The sequence below is a fragment of the Orycteropus afer genome, unplaced genomic scaffold (assembly GCF_000298275.1).
Source record: "Orycteropus afer afer isolate SDZICR_OR568_19922 unplaced genomic scaffold, OryAfe1.0 scaffold00007, whole genome shotgun sequence".
Classification (NCBI taxonomy): domain Eukaryota; kingdom Metazoa; phylum Chordata; class Mammalia; order Tubulidentata; family Orycteropodidae; genus Orycteropus; species Orycteropus afer.
In genome coordinates this window covers 15,395,278-15,417,498 of record NW_006921594.1, presented here as the reverse complement: position 1 = coordinate 15,417,498, position 22,221 = coordinate 15,395,278, and the positions used below count along the sequence as shown (strand labels likewise).

The 22,221-nt window shown below is 36.2% G+C and overlaps 1 protein-coding gene across 1 annotated transcript in view; it reads left to right on the top strand.

The window, feature by feature from the left end:
• The first annotated feature begins 320 nt into the window (after nucleotides 1–320).
• KMT2E (lysine methyltransferase 2E (inactive)) overlaps nucleotides 321–22,221 on the top strand; it is a 67,965-nt gene continuing 46,064 nt past the window's right edge. The window contains exon 1 of the mRNA XM_007944517.2: nucleotides 321–391. Coding sequence (XP_007942708.1) covers nucleotides 321–391 — 71 coding nt within the window. The remainder of the gene's footprint in view (nucleotides 392–22,221) is intronic.

Below are 22,221 nucleotides of genomic sequence, written 5' to 3'. Positions count from 1 at the left end.
AACTTCAGAAAGTTTTCTTTTGATCATAGTCACATTACTTAATTCTGGAAAAAATAGAGATGATTTGAGAAAATTCTAACATACTGAGATTTTAATAAAGAATGCTTTCTTTATGTATTTTACTTACTATTAATTGTTAGAATGTGGCTATTGCCAGAAATATGAAGATATTTCTTAACTGTTCTGTTCCTTTTTCTTTTAAACAGGGTTTTTGGATGCACTTAGATGTTTGCAATGAGCACTGTGGCTGGCATGCCCCAGTGTTTTGGATACCAATGCATAGGACTCCATAGTAATCGAATTTACCAGAGGCGAACGTCATGAGCATAGTCATCCCATTGGGGGTTGATAGAGCAGAAACGTCATACTTGGAAATGGCTGCAGGCTCGGAGTAAGTATTTAAATTGAAAGTATTTTGGAGTGAGAAAGTCAAAGTTTTATGCAGTTATTTTAGCAAAACCAAGTGATGCTTAATTTACATTTATAATTTTCCTCATTTTAAACTCTTTATTGAAATAAAGTATCAGGAATTAAAAATTTTATAAGTAACTATTTTGAGCCAAAATTCTCTATCTTTTAAAAATTCTTTTTGTCTTTGCCATTTGCTAATTGTTGATAGCATAGTGGCTAAGGCACTTGACTGCTAACCAGAAGGCTGGCGGTTCAAACCCACCAGCCACTCCTCGGAAGGAAGATGGGGCAATCTAGTTCCATAGTGATACTGCTTCGGAAACCCAAGGAGGGGTCGCTATGAAGTCGGGTCCGACTTGATGGCACATAACAACAACAACAATTGTTGATAATCAAGATAATAGGCTTTATTTTTTTTTAAATGTAAGATCTGTCTTGTTTATATTGAAAAAGTAATTTGATTTTAAATTTGAATATTGACTAACTTAAAAAAATTATAAAACTCATTTAAGTATAGGTTTTTTTTTTTTTTTAAAGTAGAGTTGAAAAACATAATTTAAACCATTTTTAAATAAGAAAAAAGAATTTCCTTTTGGAGGGATGATTATTTTGATAACTGTTGCTTTTTTTTGGAGCCATTTCTGATGGACTCAGTGAAAGGTTCTATGTTTACTCCAAACTCTTTGGTCCAGGTGATTATCTGGATAGATTTTATTAATCTTTTGTTTTTGAATGATCAGCCACTTAATATGAAGTTATTGCTGTAAAGAGGGTTTGCTTGTTTGTTTTTTTGCAAGGGGTTCAAGTGAGTGCTTAAAGCTGAGGCAAAGATTGGTATGTTTATTCCCAGGTTCAGTATTATTGGTCTGTTGTGCTTAATGGGATATCAGCCAGAAGTGGAACTTAATGGAATCTAATTTTTTTTTTTTAAAAAAAGTTGATTCATTCCCTGAATCTCTGCTATGGGTAGAGCAGTAAAATGCTATTTTTGTTTCTCCTACTACTGTCATTTCAAGTGGTCTAGAAGTGCTTTTACCACTCCTGCTTCTGCCACTGGGAAAGATCCAGAGATGCTCTCTAATACTCTATATCCTAACCCTTATCCTTATATCCTTCACAGTCTTTTTTTAATTGTATGAGTGTTGTAATACAGGTTTTTTTTTTAATGTTACCTTTTTTGTACTATGTGTAAGTAATTTTTGTTGTAAAATAATAGATTCTCAAACAAGGTACTCTTGTGACAATTGACCACCACTCATTCTGCTTTCATTAAATAGGGTTACTGCTAAGGAAGGGAGGAAGGAAACTTGGAAGCAGGGTTTTGAGAGGCAAAGGGTTCCAAGTCTAAAGTATTTATTTGTCTTTTTTTAACTCTGTGAAAGTCAAAGAGAAAAAAAATAGCTACAAAGATGAGCACATATAAATAACATGTTCTTCATGGTGTTGTGTGTTTTGATGTTTTATTCCAACTCCCCATTCCTCTCTTCCCCTTAGCCCTAGGTAACCACTTACTAAAGGGGCAAGAGGGCAGCATCTCCTGACCTCCTCTAACTCCACAAGAGGAACACAGAATCACCATCAGCAGCTCAAGGCCTGTTCTTATGAGCCCAGACATGCTGCCACCGTCCAGCCTTGTTACCAACCTTGACACTAGGCATCCCACTTGTGGCACCCACCACCTCTCTGCTGGGTTCGATAATTCACTGCAGTGGCCACGCAGAACTCACAGATTATGGGGTTTATTAGGGAAGCAAAAGGCTACAATTCCAGTTCAAGAATGCATTCAGGATAAAGTTCTTTGATCAGGACAGTCTCCTCTCTGCTCTACCCTTAGACATGCCTCTCTGGCCCTTGGCCTCTGCCTCTGTGGGCCAGGTAAGCCTGCCGCTCTGTCTCGTGCCTCTTGGTTCCTCTGCCCCCATCTCTCAGCTGGGCATCTCTGTCTTCCGGTTGTCTCTCTCTCTCTTTCTTTCTCTCACTCTCTCTCACCCAGGCATCTCTCTCTCTCAGCTGGCAGTCAGAGAGTCCTTCTGCTGCTACGAGAGCTCATTTTGAGCCTGGCACAGTGGTAAAACAACCAAGCCTAACATCAGACTTCTACGTACCTGAGAGCGAGCCAGCTTTTCCACATAACTTTGTGTTGCCCCAGGTAGATGACTTTAACAAGCAGCTACTCGATTGTTAACGGCAAAGTAGGAGTTACAAAGACTGGCTAGAAAAGCTGTACCATGTAATTCACTATAGCACACTACTGATCTTTTATCTTGATGAATTTACCTATTCTAGGCATTTCTTATAAGTGGAATCATACAATATTTGTTCTTTTATATCTGACTCGTTTGACTCAGCATAATGTTTTCAAGGTTTATCCATGTGATAGCATGTGTCACAACTTTTATTTCTCATTATGGCTGTGACACAGTGGTTAAAACGCTTGGCTATTAACCAAAAATTAGTAGTTTGAACACATCAGCCCTCCATGAGAAAAAGATGTGCAGGCAGTCTGCTTCTATGAAGATTTAGAGCCTTGGAAATCTTATGGGATAGGTCTACCCTGTCCTATAGGATTGCTATGAGTTTGAATTGACTTGAGGATAATAAGTTTGGTTTTTGGAGTGTATATATATATATATATGATATTTGTAATATATGTATAAATGTATAAGTTAATACTAACTGATGTTAGTGTGTGTCTGTGTATCCTTTTTTAAAATCCATTCATCCATTAATATATATAATATACATATTATATATATATATATATATATATATATATATATACATACGCACACACATACACATAATATATATAACATAAAATTTGCAATGTTAACCATTTTAAAGTATACAGCCAGTGGTATTAGTTATATTCATTATGTTTCAACCATCACCATTTACTTCCAAAACATTTTATTAACCTAAACAGAAACTCTGTACCAGTTAAACATTGGCTTCCCATTCCCCTCTCACTATTCCATTCCCTTTCTCCCTAGCCCACTGTTCCTTCATTAATTTAAAAAAAAAAAAAAGTTCCTACATGTACAGTTTAGTCATGGTGATTACATTCTTTGAGTTGTGCCGCCATTCTTACCCTCTTTTTCTGAGTTAATCCTCTCACATTAACATAAACTTACTGCCCTCTAAGGTTTCTATTTAATCTTTCAAGTTGCTGTTGTCAATTTCATCCTGTATGGTTATTAAAAGAGCTTAATGCTCAAGGCAGACCTTTCCACCCCCACCCCCCGATTAGTTAAGCTAAACTGTTTTTGAGGAGCTCTGGGGATATAGTGCTTAAGGCATTTGGCTGCTAACAAAAAAGTTCTGTAGTTTGAACCCACCAGCCACTCTGTGTAAAGAAAATGAGGTAGTCTGTTTCTATAAAGATTTACAGCCTTGGAAATCCTTTGGGGCAGTTCTACTCTGTCCTGTAGTGAATTTGATTTTTGGGTTTTTTGTTTGGTTTTAAGAAGACTTCAGGATGTTTTCGGTTTAAGGTTTAAAATTACCTCAGGGCAATAATATTGGGGGCCTATCCACCCTTCAAGGAGCTCTGGTAGCATAGTGCCTAAGGCACTTGACTGCGAACCAGAAGGCTAGTGGTTCAAACCCACCAGCCACTCCTCGGAAGGAAGACTGGGCAATCTATTTCTGTAGTGATATTGCCTTGGAAACCCAAGGAGGGGTCGCTGTGAGTCGGGTCCAACTCAACGGCACATAACAACAACAACAGCAATCCACCCTTCATGGCTCTAGAAAGTCTGGAGGGCATGAGAATTTGAATTTCTATTCTGTATTTTCTCCCCCTCTGATCAGGATTCTTCTATGGAATTTTTGATCAAAATGTTCAGTAATGGTAGCTGGGTACCATCTAGTTCTGATCTAAAGGGAAAGGAGGCAGTTAGTTCTTCATGGAGGCAATTTGCCACACCTTCCTTATCCTCCTTCTATTCCTGACTCTCCTTCTTCCTCTGTTGTTGCAGATGAATAGAGACCACTTGTTGTGCCTTGGCTGGCCCTTGTGAGCTTTTAAGACCCCAGGGACCATGCAACAAACTAAGAAGTAGAACAGAAGCACTAAATACATTATTAGTCCAGTTAACTAGGATGTCCCATGAAACTATGACCCTAAATCTCCAAACCAAGGGATCAAGTCACATGAGGTGTTTGGTTACACATAAGCAGGCTCAGCAGCTACTCTTTTTTTTTTTTTTCCTGTCATTGTTAATATGTCTATCACATAGCTCTTGCCTTTTCAACTATTGACAACAATTGGAATAATCACTGTGCAACCCTACTCTTAATCAACATTATTTTTCCATCACTGTTAACCTCTCTTTTCACCTTCCCTTTGGCTCCTGGTAACCACTAATAATCTTTGGTCTAAGTTAGGTCATACAATATCTGTCCTTTTGTGACTGACTGACTTCATTCAGCATGTCTTCAGGCTCCATCCATACTATAGCATGTATCAAGACTTTATTTATACTACTGACTGAGTAGTATTCCATTGCATATATGTACCACATTTTATTTATCCATTCATCTGTTGATGGACCTTTAAGTCATTCCCACTTTTTGTCTATTGTGAATAGTGCTTTAGTGAGCCATTGGTGTACACGTCTCTTTTTGTGTCTCTGCTTTTTGGGAATATACCTAATTGCTGGGTCATATGGTAATTCTATTTTTAGTTTTTAAGGAACACTGTTTTCCACAGTGGCTTTACCATTTTGCATTTCCGCAGCAATGGATAAGGGTTGCCCATTGATTTTTTTTTTCTTACTATAAAGCATCTGGTAGGTATAAATCCAAATCTGACTATTTCTAGGCATTTATTGACCATCCCAGTTAACTGGGAATCAGAGATTCTTTGCTCCTAAAAATATTCACCTTGACAGTCTTTTTGTTGTGGTGGTGGTAAATATATATGTAAGAAAAGATTTATCATGTTGACATTCTTCACATATACAGTTCAGTGACTTCAACTTAACATTTGTCCTGTTGTGCAACCATCAACCTTACCTGTCTTCTTAACTTTTCCATCACCCTTAAAAGAAGCTCAGTGCCCCCTAAACATTGAGTCTTAAAAAAAAAAATTTAAAAATAATAGCTTTTTAAGTAATTAATACAGTATTTGATTTATGAAAAACATATACTAGATAGGAATTTATCTAATATTCAAAGTAAGATATACTTGTACCTTGTTTGTATATATAGTATGTATACCATAAGACAACTCACAAACAGAACTTGAAGCTACATAGTGATTATACAGTTTGAGGGAATGAGTAATAATGTCGAAAAAGGGCAGTGGAAGGGGTAAGTACTTGCCTGTCTTTTTTATTAAATGCATTTATAGAATAAGTCTGATTTATATATGGAGCCAAATCTTTTCTGGTACAAATGTGGTCATTCTTATTAAAGGAAAATGATTCAATTTGTAGGTAATTACAGAATTACTATCTTTCATATATATGTATGTGTATTTTTAAATTGTGATTTGGGTGAAAATTTACAGAGCAAATTCATTTTTCATACAACAGTTCATACGTGTTTTGTTTCATGATACTGATTACAATCCCCATAATGTAATTGTTCTGTTCCCACTTCCTCCCTGTGGTTACCCTTTCCCTGTATCCTTCTTTTCTATGCATTCCTTCCCTCTGAATGATCTCCCTGTGCAAGTACTGCCCTTCTTATCTCCCACGGTTGACTGTTGTAAAGAGTGTACTTAATCTGGTGTAAATATTCACCTTACATACCTATTGTTTGGCTGGAAGTCATGGGAATGAGTTCAATTCCAGGCCCAAAGGGTGACTAGGGGCCATAGTCTCTGTTATTTCACTAGTCTCTATCAGACCAGTAAGCCTGGTCTTTTTTTTTTTTTTTTTTTTAATGATTTTGAATTTTTTATGATTTTGAATCCACATTTTTCTCTCACTCTGTCCAAGATTTCCTACATTCTGATTCCTTTCTGAGTGGTTGACAGTAGTAGCCAGGCACCATCTAGTTCTTCTAGTCTCCAGAATCTTTTAAGAATCACTCCTGGTTCGTGATTTTTTTTTTTTTTTCCCACGTACAGGTGTATGTCACTTAGCTATAATTTTTTTCCCAATTAAGTGGTCATAGAAAGTATAGCTGGTGTTTATATTTAATTATGGCACAACCATCAAAATTTTTGTGGTTTTATTTTCAAATGCCTAAATTTTCTTTTCTTTTTAAAATAACTTAAGATCTTTTTTTTTTTAAAAAAAAACCCTTATGTAGCACTTTTTCTCCTCCCCACTGAAACATAATGCTTTTGAAACTCTTTTTTATAAGAATTTTGGTATTTACAATTAAAATGTTGCTTTTATATTTTAACTAGTCAAAAGTGCTATAGTTGTGTAAGATGTAGGAATTTGGGGGAAGGGTATATGGGACTTCCCTGTATATTTCTTTGCAATGTCCTGTAAATCTGTAATTATATCAAAATACAAATTTAAAAAAAAAGAATTACATTTTATTTTACTTAAGTGGATATATAATATTAGTAATTATATATTAGTTACTTTTTGAAAAAGATTGTATATTGAATGAATTAATATACTGGACCAAATTTATAGTCCCTTCTAAGGCTATAAAAGAGAACTTTTTAGATCATTTGGCATTTATCTAGTCTAGCTGTAGCATTTTATAGGTAGGAAATTGAAGGTCTAGTACAGGATTTATGAGGAGAAGTTGGCTACACTCGAGACCAGTATCTCCATTCCCTGTAAAAATACTTGCTTTTAGATGACTACATTTCTAAAATAAAACTTATTCTCACCAAGTCCATCTCTTTTTTGTTTCATACTTGTTTTTCTCGTCACTAACTTTTGTGAAATCTTAAGTTGGTTTTGCCTTTCCTTCAGGGTAGGGGTCATCTTGTATTTTATTTCTTCCTTTTCTTGCATTACTTTGCCTAGAGTTGACTCTCCATAAAGCTTCCTAAATGTTTGAACAAAAAAGAATAGTTTTAAATTACTTTAGAAATAACTGATTAGTAAGGATTGATAGACTGAATTAGAGATAATCAGCTTTAGTAAGAAGAATAAAATTGTTTTGTTTTTTTTTTAAAGAAATTTTAAGTGTTCCAGAGTCAGATTTAATATAAGATTTCCTTAAAAATAACTTTTAAACTATAGGTATATAACATTAACAAAAACTAATAACCTAGAGGCTGGTGAATAGAAACATTTGTAGCCAACTGCTATAGTGGGGACTCTCCAGGATAGTCTAAAAAAATGTATATTAGCCACTCTTGAATCTTAGCAGTAAGAATTTACCTGCACAGTGTTTATCCCTGGATTTGAAAAATATTAATCACAGGCCACAGGTTAACAGAATGACTGATGATTTTCTCACTAGCACCTAGCGTTATGCTTGGTGTAATTAAAAAAAAAAATTGGGGAAAGTAAAAATATATTTTAAGGGAAAATTAAGCTACTTGTAAATAATTTTTTTTTTAATTGTGATTTGGGTGAAAATTTGCAGAGCAAATATACTTTCCATACAGCAGTTCACATACACTTTGTCTCATGACATTGACCACAATTTAGCACAATGCAACATCTCCCCTCCCACTTCCTCCCGATAGTACCAATAGTTACCGCTTCGCAGTGTCCATCTCTCCATGCACTCCTACCCCCCTGAGCTGTCTCCCTGTGCCTGAGCAGCGCTTCTTTCTCTCATGCTTATTCTCTCCAAGGAGTGTATCTACCTTAGGTAAATGCTCAGCTAATATGCCTGTCTGTTGTTTGGCTGGAAGCCACAGGTCTGCGTTCAATTCCAGACCTGAAGGGCAGCTAGGGGTCATAGTCTCAGTAGTTCTACCAGGCTCCCTCAGGCCAGCAAACCTGTTCCCCACTTTTTTTTTTGTTTTGTTTCCAGATTAAATAAAAAAATTTTAAACCCAATTGGCAAATTAATTGTCACTGTAATTAATAATCAGGGGAACACATTTCTTACCAGGAAGCTGTGTCTATATAATTTTTTGTTTAACTGTATGTCCATGAACGTAGCTAGCATTAGAAGTAAACATTTTTTTTTAAATTTTTAAATCTTTTTTGGCTGATTATTGTTAATTTAGTTAGTAGATTTTACCTTTTAGAACAATTTTAGATTAACATAAAAATTGAGCAGATAGAAGAGAAAATTCCCATGTTCTTCCTTACACCTCTCACAATTTCCCCTAATGTTAGCATCATACTTTAGTGTGGTACATTTGTTATAGTTGATGAAACAATATTGATACATTATCCTTTAGTAGAGTATATGGTTTATACTTTGTATTATAGAGTTCTATGAGTTTTGAAAGAGACATGATGTCAGGTATCCCCCATTGCATTATCACACAGGATAGAATTTTTACTATCCTAAAAATCCTTGTTTTGCAATGTTGTTATTGATTCAATTTCTTAATAGATATAGGCCTATTTAGACTCTCTTTGTGTGCATTTGGGTGTGTGTAAGTTTTGGTAGTTTGTATTTTTTAAGGAATTGGTCTTTTTCATCTAAGTTATCAATGTGGGCATACAGTTGTTTATATTAGAAGTTGACTTCTTAATTAATTTTTTATGCAAGACTGACAATCTAAGATGAAGCATCTTTTGGATCGTCATTGTAAGTATTGACTATGTGGAGAATGTTTGCTAGAGGTTAGGGTTACAAAGGTGAAATATAACATTTTGTCCCTACTCTTAAGGAAATATATTAGTTAGAAAGTCAGAACTCTAGACCAGCATTATCCAACAGAAATAAAATATGAGCCATGTGTATAATTTTATATTTTTTAGTAGCCACATTAAAAAGATTAAAAACAGTGAAATTAGTTATTATTATATAATTTATTTAACTGACTATCTAAAATATTGTTTTAACAGATAATATAAAAATTATTAATGAGATTTTATGTTCCTTTTTTAAAAAGTCTTTCAAATTTGGTATATATTTTATATTTCTAGTATATTTCAGCAGCTGTGGTAGTGTAGTGCCTAAAGGCACTTGACTGCTAATCACAAGGCTGGCTGTTCAAACCTACCAGCCACTCCTTGGAAGGAAGATGGGGCAATCTACTTCCATAGTGATACTGCCTTGGAAACCCAAGGAGGGGTCTCTATGAGTCGGGTCCTACTCAATAGCACATAACAACAACAACAGTATATTTCAGTACAGACTAGCCATGTTTTAAGTGTTCAGTAGCACATGTGGCTAGTGGTTATTTTATTGGACAAAGTATCTCTAGATTGGAAAAAAAGGTGGCTGGATCTCAAGAGAAAACTGTATAGCCTACAGTAGTTATGAAAGCTGTAAAAGTGATATCATAAATCGCTATCATTTTCTGAGTTAGAAAGATAAGGATATAGCTATGAGGTAGATAATGTCATGCTAAATTTATAAGTGAGGAAACCTAAAGTCACAGTGTGGAGAATAGCAGAGGCAGATGTAATGGCATGTTGGTTTTAGGCCTTTTCTATCATAGCACCTTTAACTGATACTATCACAAAGAATGACTTACATAACATAACTACTTTGTTTTGATATATGGTTCGTGTAACTTGTAGTTTCAGTTCTAAGAGTAGTAAATTCAGTATAATAAATAACTATGCAACAAAGTCCCTGTGTGGAGCAAATGGTTCCTGGCTATTAACTGAAGGGCTGACTGTTCAAACCCACCCACAGAAATACCTCAGAGGAAGGGTGGCAGTCTGCTTTACGGCCTTGAAAACCCTATGGAGCACAGCTCTACTCTGCAACACATGAAGTCTCCATGAGTCAGAATTGACTGGATGGCAACTAGGAAAACAAAGTATACAACAGAAGCCTTCTTAGGTCTTTGCTGAATGATAAGAAAAACTCCATTATCACCAGACAGAAAAGTTGAGCCAGAATTTAGCTGTTTAGAATTAGATGTTTTCATCCTAATAAATCTTAACCTCTTCTGTTGCTTTATTATTTTTTTTAATACATCTGGCACCCAATCATCTGAATTCCTAAATTGGTCACATAAACAAAAGAAGATAGGAAACGTTTCTGGAACTAGAAGGTGGGAAGATGTATAAATGGGGAGTGTTAAATTTCTTCTTTCCCTAGCTTTTTTTCCCCACTAATTAAGAAAAACCAAGTTACTGTTCTGTGTAGAGACTAGAAACATAATTGCTAACAATATCTTTTTTAATATTATTATCATCAAATATTCCTCAGTACCATTAGAAATCATTATAATGAGTTTTTATATAGTTATGTATATTTTTGGATGAGGTGGACAAATTAATAAATGTGACATGTGTAAGATAACCAAACAGAAACCTAAACTCACTGCCAATAAGTCAGTTCCAACTCATAGTGACCCTGTAGGATAGAGTAGAACTGCTGTATGGGGTTTCCAAGGCTGTAAATCTTTTTAGAGGTGAATTATTTTGGAGGGGACTCTTAGCACTATACCTGGCACATAGTAAATGCTGGGTTGTTGACTGAGAGTATTGAACATAGATACCTAGGTTCTTTCATTTTTGTTCTTCCATTAACACTCTGTTAGTTGCTGTTGGATCCACCCTGACTTATGGCTACCCCATGCATAACAGAATGAAACGTTGCCTGGTTCTGCAACATCTTCATGATTGTTGGTATGCTTTGAGTCCATTGTTGTGGCCACTGTATATTTTGAGTGCCTTCCAACCTAAGGGACTCATCTTTTCTCACTATATTGGAGAGTATTTAATTGTGAGCCAAAGAACTTTCATTGACTAATTTTTGTAAGTAGCTTGCCAGGCCTTTCTTCCTAGTTGTCTTAGTCTAGAAGCCCCACTGAAACCTGTTCAGCCTGGTAACCCTGCTGGTATTTGAAATAGCTTCCAGCATCATAGCAACATACAAGCTACCATAGTATGACAAGCTGACAGGTGGTAGTCCAACACTCTAATGAGCCCTTAAGCCACTTAATTATTCTAGACTTCAGTGTTTTCATTTGAAAAAGGGGACTTGGGCTGAAGTGTTGACTCTAAATTTCTGATACTCAATTAAATTTTGCCACCTGTATTTTGCTATCGTATTTGCTATTAAGTTATTTCATTGTCACTAGAGCCACCTGCTGACAGAATTCATTAAATTTGTTGGCGTTTGTGGTACTTTTAAAGTCTGTTTGATTGAAGAGTTTGTATGATTGAAGATACTAAAATGATTTGTGTATAATGAAATGTTTTCAGTGTTTTTTTTTTAATTTCAGTAGCTTTTTACTTAAGTATCATTAACTAGTGCTTAACATTTTTACTTATGACGTCTTTACCTTGAATCTACCATTATCAAGAAACTGGTATCTCTGCTGCTTTTAAAGTGGGTATTGGTTTTTTAATTCTAATTCAGAATTCTTTCATTTAAGTGATTTTTGTTTTAATATTCAATAAACTGTTTTAAAGTACTATCCTAGCATTGTTTAAAATTATCCTTTGAATAGTAGACTTTTTATTTGTTTCATACTTAATCATAAACAATTTTTTTTTTTTGTGGTACTGCATATAGAGCTGTATTTGTCCATAAAACTATCTATACCATAGAGTTAATTTAGCAACTCTCCTCCTTTGAGATGGTTTGAATAAAATATCTTTTAATCATTCCAGCAAAAACTCAAGCAAGTATTATTATCCTGTTTTATAAAAGAAATATGCATAATAATAAAAAAGAGTTGGATTTGAATCCAGGGTTGCTTGGGTCTAGGTTCATGCTGCCACATAGGTCAGAGAAGAGCTGAGTTTTATTAAATAAAGTTAAATGCCACATGTGATAAACTAAGGACCTTATTTGTCATACCAAACCTGCTCTCAGTTTTTTAGTTTCTTATAGTGTGTGTAATTTTAATAGGTGTTTTAAAAATAATAGCAGATTATAAGAGGGATGAAAGAAATAGAGAATTTTTGAAGGGCTATATTGAGAACTCATAGAGCTAGCTCTTTTACATCTCTTAGTGTAAAAATTAGAGATCCAACCTATTCATGTGATTTAGTAATCTCCAGAGTATGTTATTAAATGTTTTATCATTGAAAGAAAAATTAGAGGTTTCACTAAAACAGGTATGAATTTCTCATTAAAACCCAACTATATTTTGAAGGTTTATATACCATGAATTTAAATTTTTGATGAGGAAGAAGGAAATTGTAAAAGTTCAGGGTTTCTGATGAATCAAAGCTAATTTATTTAATCATTCTAAATGCTTCTCTTTTTCTCTAAAGGCTTTTTAAATTTAATCGTTAGCATTTTCTCCCTTTAGATCTTAAATCATAAGTTTAGTTGACTTAAGTGACTTAAATGCCTGCACTGAGAATACATGGTATGGCTTGTATGCTTTATAATGGCTTTTCAAAGAATGAGGACATTTTGACATACACAATGAGATTTTAAATTTATAAAGTGATTCCAGAAAAATGTGGCAAGATAAGGTAGATTACTGCAAACTGTTTGCTTTCTAAGTTATTCTGCCTTCTAAGTTTTTGACAATAATTTAGACCTATAACACATTTGAAAATAGCCCATTTTTAAGAATAGGAAATATTACATTAAAAAATAATGCTAATTTTTGTGACCAAAAGTGTTCTTCCTATATGTAAAATTAATGAAATAATTAAAGTTGTATAGATTGAGAGTTACCTGAACTCAGGCTTTTTGTAACTCTCATTTAAAGTTAGACCCATAGTATATTACCATTTTATAATATAAGCCATTTACCTCAGTAAGTCACTAATCCACAGGGACAAATAATACTCTCTCTTGTAAATATCATAGGCATGGTGGTAACAATGCAGTTTGATGGAAAAGGTGCTAGACTAACTTAAGAATTCTGAGTTTTAGTATTTACTTTGCTATCATAACACTGTGTGATTTAAGAGTTTATTTTATAATACTGAAACTGAGAATGATTGTGTGGCATGCCTCAAAGAGAGCTGGAGAGTGAGTCTAGAGTTTGTGACACTTTGTTGACCATTCTTCTAGTCTATGAAACTAGAGGTTAGACTATGTGATCTTCAAAATACTTCCTAGGACAGTGCCTGAACACCACTTTGGAGAAATAGAGACCCTACATCCAGGAACAAAGGAGCTCTGAAGGTACGGTGGTTAAGTCATTTGGCTGCTAACCAAAAGGTTAGCATTTCAAACAAAGTCATTCTGTGGGAGAAAGATGAGGTAGTCTGTTTCCATAAAGAATTATAGCCTTGGAAACCCTTTGAGATCTCTATGAATTGGAATCAACTAGATGGCAATGAGTTTGGTTTGCTTGTTATATCCATGAACAGTTCCTGTCATGCTGTACTTGATCCCACACCAAGCATGATTCAGCAGCTCATCCTCCATCACTAGCTTCATGACAGTATTGTCTGAGAGTCCAGGAACTACTACACTATATCTGTCTGGACTCAACAGGAGTAGATCCACTAGATAGTTCTAGGCCAAGACTATGCTACTTTTATTCTCTGATAATACCGAAACTGAGAATGATTGTGTGGCATGCTTCAAAGAGAGCTGGAGAGTGAGTCTAGAGTTTGTGACACTTTGATACCTCTGAGGTACGGGAACACATTCTGATACTCCCTTAGCAACCAGCCCTGTTTCACTCATTGCTCTACCAAGACTCAGCAAATGCATTGCTTCATGTCCCCAGCATTACTTCAGGGGGTCAGAGGTAGGACGTGGAAGGGGCTCACTTAAATCTTGAACCTTCTGTCAGTTTTATCTGTGCCTCTCATTTCTATAACTCCTTGGGCCCTGCTTAAAATGTAGATTATAGGTATGTAGAAAGAACATAATGTATTACACTTTTCTGGTTAAATGGACTTGAGGACTGGAATTCTTTTAGCGTTGCTTTTTTTTCTCATATGTGGAAGAAGGGCCTCAATTTCAGCCTTCCCTTGTCTTTTTTTAAACACTTGGTTTTTTTAGGTTATTACCTGACTTTAAATACCATCTCTGTTGAATACTCCTAAGTTTCTATCTCTAGGCATAATCTTCCTAAGACTTCTATACCCAAGTAAACTTCTTTTGGAGTTCTTGATCTTCTGTCCTCAAATCTGTTTTTCTTCTAGGCTTATCTATTTCTTTAAATAATGCCATCTTTGTCCAGCTGCTTCAGCCAAAACTGTCGTTCTTAATTGTTCCTTTTACCTCACCCTCCACATCAAATTATTGTTCAGTTTGTACCCCCTTCCAAAATCTATTCTGAAGTAGTATATTTCTCTCCATTTTCACTGCTGTCCTAGTCTAAGCCCTCATCATCTCTTGAATGGGCAATTGGAGTAAAGTAGTCTTTGTGTTTCTCTTTTGCATTCTATAATCCATTCTTGTAGAAGCTAAAGTGATTCTGTTGAAGCATAAACCGGATTATTCAGTTCCTCCACTTAAAACCTTCCTGTTTTGTTTAAAATAAAATCCTAACTTCTTATGGCCCATGTTGTTTTTGTTGTTATTTGCCGGTGAGTCGCCCCCGACTCATAGCGACCCCTCCTTGGGTTTCCGAGGTAGTATCACTACGGAAGTAGGATTGCCCAACCTTCCTTCCAAGGAGTGGCTGGTGGGTTTGAACCACCAGCCTTCTGGTTAGCAGTCAAGTGCCTTAGGCACTATGCTACCAGAGCTCCTCTTATGGCCCATAAGATATCTTAATGGTCGTCCCTTGATTTATGATTACTCCCACATTGATGGTTTTTTCTCCTGTTCATTTGAACATTCTGATCTGCCTTGGGGCCTTTTATTTTCTGATCCTTCTGACTGGAACATTCTGCTTTTTTTCTTTCCTTAGTCTTAACTCAAGTTTTCTTGAGACCTTCCCTCTCCACTCTATCAAAAATAACTCTAAATTTAATTATTTTGGTTTATTTAATTGCTTCTTATTTATCTTTTTACTAAACTATAAGCTTCAAGGTAGGAGACACCTTCCTTATCTGTTTTATTATATCACCAGAAGGTCAGAAGTTCAAACCCACCAACTAACTGCTCCATGGAGGGAAGGAGTGATCTACTTCTGTAAAGATTTACAGCCTCAGAAACCTGATGGGAGTTCTATGAGTTGAAATCGACTTGAATGGCAGTGAAATTGGAGTTTTGGTTTATAGTACCTAATACAAGATCTGGCATTTAATAAGTATTGAATTATGAATCATACTGCTTGAAGGTCTTACGATTAATCCTAAAGGTTACTATATAGGATTGATTGTTGAATGTTCATATCCTAGTTAATTTGATTTCAGCTGTTAAGAATGGACAGAAGTAAAACTAGAAATATTTTTCAGTCTCTGTATTCTAGAAATCAAGCTATAGAATTGAATGAAACTCTCCTTGTGTGTAAAAAAATATTAAAAGATTGGTGGGATTTTGATGAGTTAAATGGTACAGTTTTTCAAAGTAGAAAATCTTGTTAGTATTTATTTCAGGATGCTAGGAAATATTAAAAATCATTAGGAGAGTAGCAGAATTGAGTAGATTGCCCAGTCTTGCTTCCACAGAGTGGCTGGTGGGTTTGAGCCACTAACCTTCTGGTTAGCAGTCAGATACCTTAGGCACTGTGCTACCAGAGCTCCTTGTACCTACTAGAGGGAGATTGCAATTTACCACATTCTTTATCTGAGTAACTATGGACTGACTACCAGACACATTAAGGCAGAATGCAAAAAGAGGAGGAGTATAAAATTCTCCAGTACAAGAATTTTAACACATGATGGTATTTTGACTTAATTATTGAAGGATTAAATGATGACATTTTCCAGATCATATAGTTAAGTAAGAGTTTTAAAATAATTAACTTTCTTTGCTCTAAACCAAACCATTTACCATCAAGTCAGTTCCAACTCATGGCAACCCCATGAGTTCCAAGTAGAATTACTCAAGGTTGTGACTTTTCAGAAGCAAGTCGCCAGGCCTTCTGAGGTGCTTCTGGGTAGGTTTGAACTGCCAAACTTTCGAGTAGTAGTTAAGTATTTAACTAGTGCACCGCCTTGGGACCTAGAATCTGGAAAAATCCCTTTTTGGGAGCTCTACAGCTTCAGATCCTTATTTTTTTTTATCTATAGTAATGTGTTATAGATAAAAAATAGGAATTTGAAGCTGATTCTTTTTTGTGGCTAAGCAGCAAAATAAATGATGCACTCTTAGGAAGGTTTCTTTCAGAATTCAGAATGGTCTGTTAAGGAGGTAAGGAGATAAAAGAAGTTTGGCAGGGAAGTTAATAACTAGAAATGGAGAAGGTGAAAGGATACTTTGAAGTTTACCTGCAGAGAACACCCAAGTTTACTATGATTTTAAAAATAAAGTGCTAGAGTTAATAGGAAATTTTATTGTCAGCGTAATTGATAGAGCCAGAGATTACCAAGAACTGAATCTCCTTTTTAGTAATGCAACATTTGAAAGTCTTTTGTTTCCACATTACCATTGAAAGCAATTAAGTATCAGATGAAACTAATTGTATTTAATATTCCCTATGTTTTATACCTAATAACAATTAACGTAGGTAACCACCAAGGCCGGTTGGGCCTCGGTTTATTTAATTGCTTCTTATTTATCTTTTTATTTATCTTGAGAATTGAAAGAATTTGTGGGTAAATTGTAAATTATTAGCTATAATAACAAATTTTTGTTAAGTGGTAGAATTTCTTGACTTGTGTATGGAAGATCAGGGTTCAGTTTCCAGCCACTGCACCTTAGGCATAGCCATCACCCATCTGTCATTGGAGGCTTGCACATTGCTATGATGCTGACTAGGTTTCAGTCCACATTGAACAGACTAGGAAGGAAGGCCTGGTGATCTACTTCCAAACACCAGTCAGTAAAAGCCCTATAGTCCACAAGTGTCCCATGGTGCAGAATTGGGCAGGATTTCCTTCTGTTGTGAAGGAGGTGGCCTTGAGTCGAGGATTCTCAATGGCAGCTAACAGCAACAAAATTAGCAAGCTATATATTTTAATATCCCTTTCTTAAGTAAAAAAGGGTACTAATTTTGTATTCTGGGAACCATGGACTTCTGAGGATCATTTTGAAACCATGTAGGGTATTAAGTGCCTTTCAGTGAAGGGTTGGATTGAGCAAAAGTAACTTATTTGTAAGTGGGGAATGGAGAAAGGAGTCTTGGAGAGGGAGCAATTTTTCCATGGCTCTGATCAGGTCAGGACTTCTACTGAACCTGCTGAATCTAGGTGAATCATTTCCACATTACTCAGACTCATATTTGAAGTCCTTAGTCTTACTCACACCATGCTACTATTATGGTCACATCATTATTTTGGGAGGAAAAACAAACTTTTAGTGGCTGTCTATAGTTTTTTCGAAATAAATACCATGTTCCTAAGTTGGTACTGAGGAGCCTTAGCACTAGGCTGCCAACCAAAAGGTTGGTGGTTCAAACCCACCCAGTGGCTTCATGGGAGAAAAACCTAGTGATTTGTTCCCATAAGTATTAAAGCCTAGTCACAGGGACATCAAGCTCAGTTGGCACAATGTGTTATATAAAAATACTGTTCTGTGTCTTACTTTGGTATAGCGACTGGGGTCTCAAAAGCTTCTGAGTGGCCGTCTAAGTGGCAACTATTGGTTTCTCCTAGTCTGGAGCAAAGAAGAATGAAGAAAATCAAAGGCACAGCCTATATGACCCTGAGATCAGAAGAACTAGATGATCCTGGCTACCAAAACCAATCACTTGGAAAGGGATCAAAATTGGAGCTCCTGTACAGAGTGGAAGAAAAATGTGTATCAAAATTCAAAATCATAAAAATACTAGGCTTATTGGTCTGACAGAGACTGGTAAAAACCCCGAGACTATAGCCTCAATTCACCCTTTGGGCCTGGAATTGAACTTCCTCACCTGGCTTAACTCTCAGCCAAACAATAAACAGATGTACAAGCTGAGCACCTACACACGCATGCGTGTACACACACACACACACACACACACACACAAAAGATTACAGCCTAGAAAACCCTGTGGGGCAGTTCTACTCCCCATTGGGTTGCTATGAGTTGAAACTCAGTGGCACCAAACAACAATAGCTTGGTGTCAAGATCCTTCTTGAACTGATTGTGGCTTAACTATATCTGCCCTCATCATTAGGCTCTCCAAACCTTTAACTTTACGTGCCCTGAAATTTAGCAGTTCTTTCCTTTTTTTAAATTGTAGTTTGGATAAAAGTTTACAGTGCAAATTAGTTTTCCATTCAACTTTACATATATTTTGTGACATTGGTTGAAATTCCCTCAGTGTAAACAGCACTTTTCCTATTTCCTCCCTGGGTAGCAGTTCTTTATAATTGTGTACCTCTTAACCTTCAGTGAATATAAAATTGAAGGTGCTTATTAAAATGTATATTTGAAGCCTGATCTTTAGAAATTGAAGTGGCACTGTAAAAAATTTGTAATGTGCACTACAGGTGATTATGATACTGATAGGCTGTAGGAAAACATGTTTAAATGTGTCATGTTGATATCTCTGATGCATATGTCCCTTCTGTCTGGAATACTTTCTCTCATCTCTTCCATTGCTATTTCTTGGCTGAACTAGCCATTTTTTAAAACTTGTTTAAATGTGAATACTGTTATGAAACCTTCTCTGCATACCTCTGATGACATTGCTGTAGTCATTGATATATTTGTTTGCCTCTCTCAAGAAGGAACACTTTTTTATTTTCAGCATCTGGTAGTGCCTCAGTGTCTTGCACTTAATGTGTGTTCGGATGTTTATTGAGTAAATGGAAATTATATTATTGCTCAAATGTTTATTGAATAAATGGAAACTATATTTTTGGCTGCCTGGCCAACTGACTGGGAGAGATCCATATTTGTACCCATTCCAAAGAAAGGTGATCCAGCAGAAAATGGAAATTATCAAACGGTATCATTGATATCACCCGGAAGTAAAATTTCACTGACGATAATTCCAAAACAGTTGCAGCAGTGTATTGACAGGAAACTTCCAGAAATGCAAGCTGGATTTAGAAGAGGACATAGAACAAGAGATACCTTTGCTGATGTCATATGGATCTTGGCTGAAAGCAAAGAATACCAGAGAGATGTTTACTTTTGTTTTATTGACTATGCAAAAAGCATTCAACTGTGTGGATCTTAACAAATTATGGGTAATGTTGAGAAGAATAGGAATTCCAGGACACATAATTGTGTTCATGAGGAACCTGTAGATAGATCAGGAGGCTGTCATTTGAACAGAATAACTAGATACTGCATAGTTTAAAGTCAGGAAGGGAGCATGTCAAGGTTGTATCCTTTCACCATACTTATTTAATCTGTATGCTGAGCAGATAATCCAAGAAGCTGGACTATATGAAGAAGAATGCGGCATCAGTATTAGAGGAAGATTCATTAACAACCTGAGATATGCAGATGGCACAACCTTGCTTGCTGAAAATGAAGATGACTTGAAGCAGTTACTGATGAAGATTAAAGACTACAGTCTGCAGTATGGATTACACCTCAACTTAAACAGAAATCCTCACCACTGGACCAATAAGCAGCATCACAATAAATGGAGAAAAGATTGAAGTTGTTAAAGATTTTATATTACTTGCATCCATTGCACTGGGAACATCTGCTGCAAAGACCTCTAAAGTGCTAAAGAGCAAAGATGTCTCTTTGAAGACTAAGGTGCGCTTGACCCAAGCCAAGGTGTTTTCAGTTACCTCATATAAATGTGACAGCTGGACATTGAGTAAGGAAGACTGAAGAAGAGTGATGCTTTTGAGTTGTGGAGTTGGTGAAGAATACTGAAAGTACTGTGGACTGCCAGAAGAACGAACAAATCTGTCCTGGAAGAAGTTCAGCTGAAATGTGCCTTTGAAGCAAGAATGGCCAGACTTCATCTCACCTATTTTGGTCATGTTGTCAGAAGGGACCATTTCCTACAGAAAGGATATCATATTGGTAAAATGGAGAGTGAGCGAAAAGGGGAAGACCCTGAGTTAGATGGGTTGACACAGTGGCTGCAGCAATTGGCTCAGGTATAGGAAGGATTGTGAAGCTGGTGCAGGACTGGGCAGTGTTTTGTTCTGTTGTATGTAAAGTTACTGTGAGTTGGAGCTGACTTCATGGCACCTAACAATAACAACAACATTATTTTAAGTTCCTTGAAGACAAATACAGTATCCTATCTATTTATCTCTCCTAGACTCAGGCAAGGAGCTCTGGTATTGTAGTGCCTAAAGCACTTGACTGCTAACCAGAAGACTGGCGGTTCAAACCCACCAGCCACTACTTGGAAGGAAGATGGGGCAATCTACTTCTGTAGTGATACTGCCTCGGAAACCCAAGGAGGGGTCGCTATGAGTCAGGTCTGACTCGACGGCAAATAACAGCAACAGACTCTGGCAAACATTAGGCTCTCAATATCTGTTTAATCACTGATAGTCAAATGGGTCTATGAATGTAGCCCCCAGGGGTTTTGTGAAGTGTCTAAGGATTTTAAAGTTTGGTATTTTTTCTTGATGAAGTTTGGTATTTTTTCTTGAGTTAGGAAAATAAATTAAGCATATTTGGAATCATCCTGGATAATTACCATTTTATACCTAATAATACCATGAAATTTCAGTGCAAGTGTTTGAGTTTATATTTGATGGTGTTGGTACACAGATCACCTATAGACATAGTTTAATATAACATTTCTCTAAATCTGTAAGAAAACCTCTGCTTTCTCTATTAAAGGGAGTTTGTGTATTATTTAATTTTGAAAAACTATTAAAATGAATTAATACTTCTTGAAGTCTGACCACTTCCCTTAAGGCTTCCCATGCCATGTTTTCCTATCTCTTTGCATGTGCATAGGTGTTGTCTTTATCATTACTACTTTTTTTTCTTTTGATCGATTTTTTTTTGTATAGAAGATACACCTGGTACGCAGTTTTCAGAGCCCTGAATGTCTTTCAGAAGCGTTCTTATCTTCCATGAAACCTCATGATGTCTTTCTTCGTCCTTCTGTCATTCAAGTAGATAGGCTCTTCTTTTGAAACCCCTGTAGTCTAGAGCCGAGTACTTTGACCTTCTGCAACTCTCATAAGGAGATGTTTCAATTTCAACTAAATATTTAGACATAAAAGACTGCCATAGTTGACATTAGTCTTCATGGTATATAGATAGGAACCACAGCTTGCCAGAGGTTGGCACAAGTGTACCTCTTCTGTGGGAGACCATGTAGGAGTTCAATTATCCATTCAGGAGCTATTTCTTTGGCCTCTCAGATGACAGCCCAGATGCCCATTGTGTGGGGTATGAGAGTTGCCCTGATTCAAGTAGCCTCATTTCCCTCAGAAGCCAGTATTTCTTGTAACAATTGTATAGGCAGAGCTTTCAGGTTCCCTGTCAGGGACATGTCACTCAAGTACCACATTTGTTAATGTACCTAGCAGTATAGTTGACAAATTAAGTTTTTAAGGAGACTAAAGGTCAGAATTTTGTACCAAAGGGGAATGGTCTTGTTAAGCATTTACCTTTACTTTTCTGTGGCATTTACTCTACTTTTACCTTGTTAGGTAGATTTTGCATACCTATTTGTTCTTGCTGGAATGTTGAAATGTATGCTTTACATTCACGTTGGGGTTCATATATATTCATTGTAACCTGAGTCCTGTTTAAACAATTTCCACCACTACTTTCCACTCCTGTGCATAGTATCTCCAGTTCCAGGGGGTATATTAAATAATGTTTGTTGTTGTTGTTATGTGCTGTCGAGTTGGACCCGACTCATAGCGACCCCTCCTTGGCTTTCCGAGGCAGTATCACTATGGAAGTAGATTGCCCCATCTTCCTTCTGAGGAGTGGCTG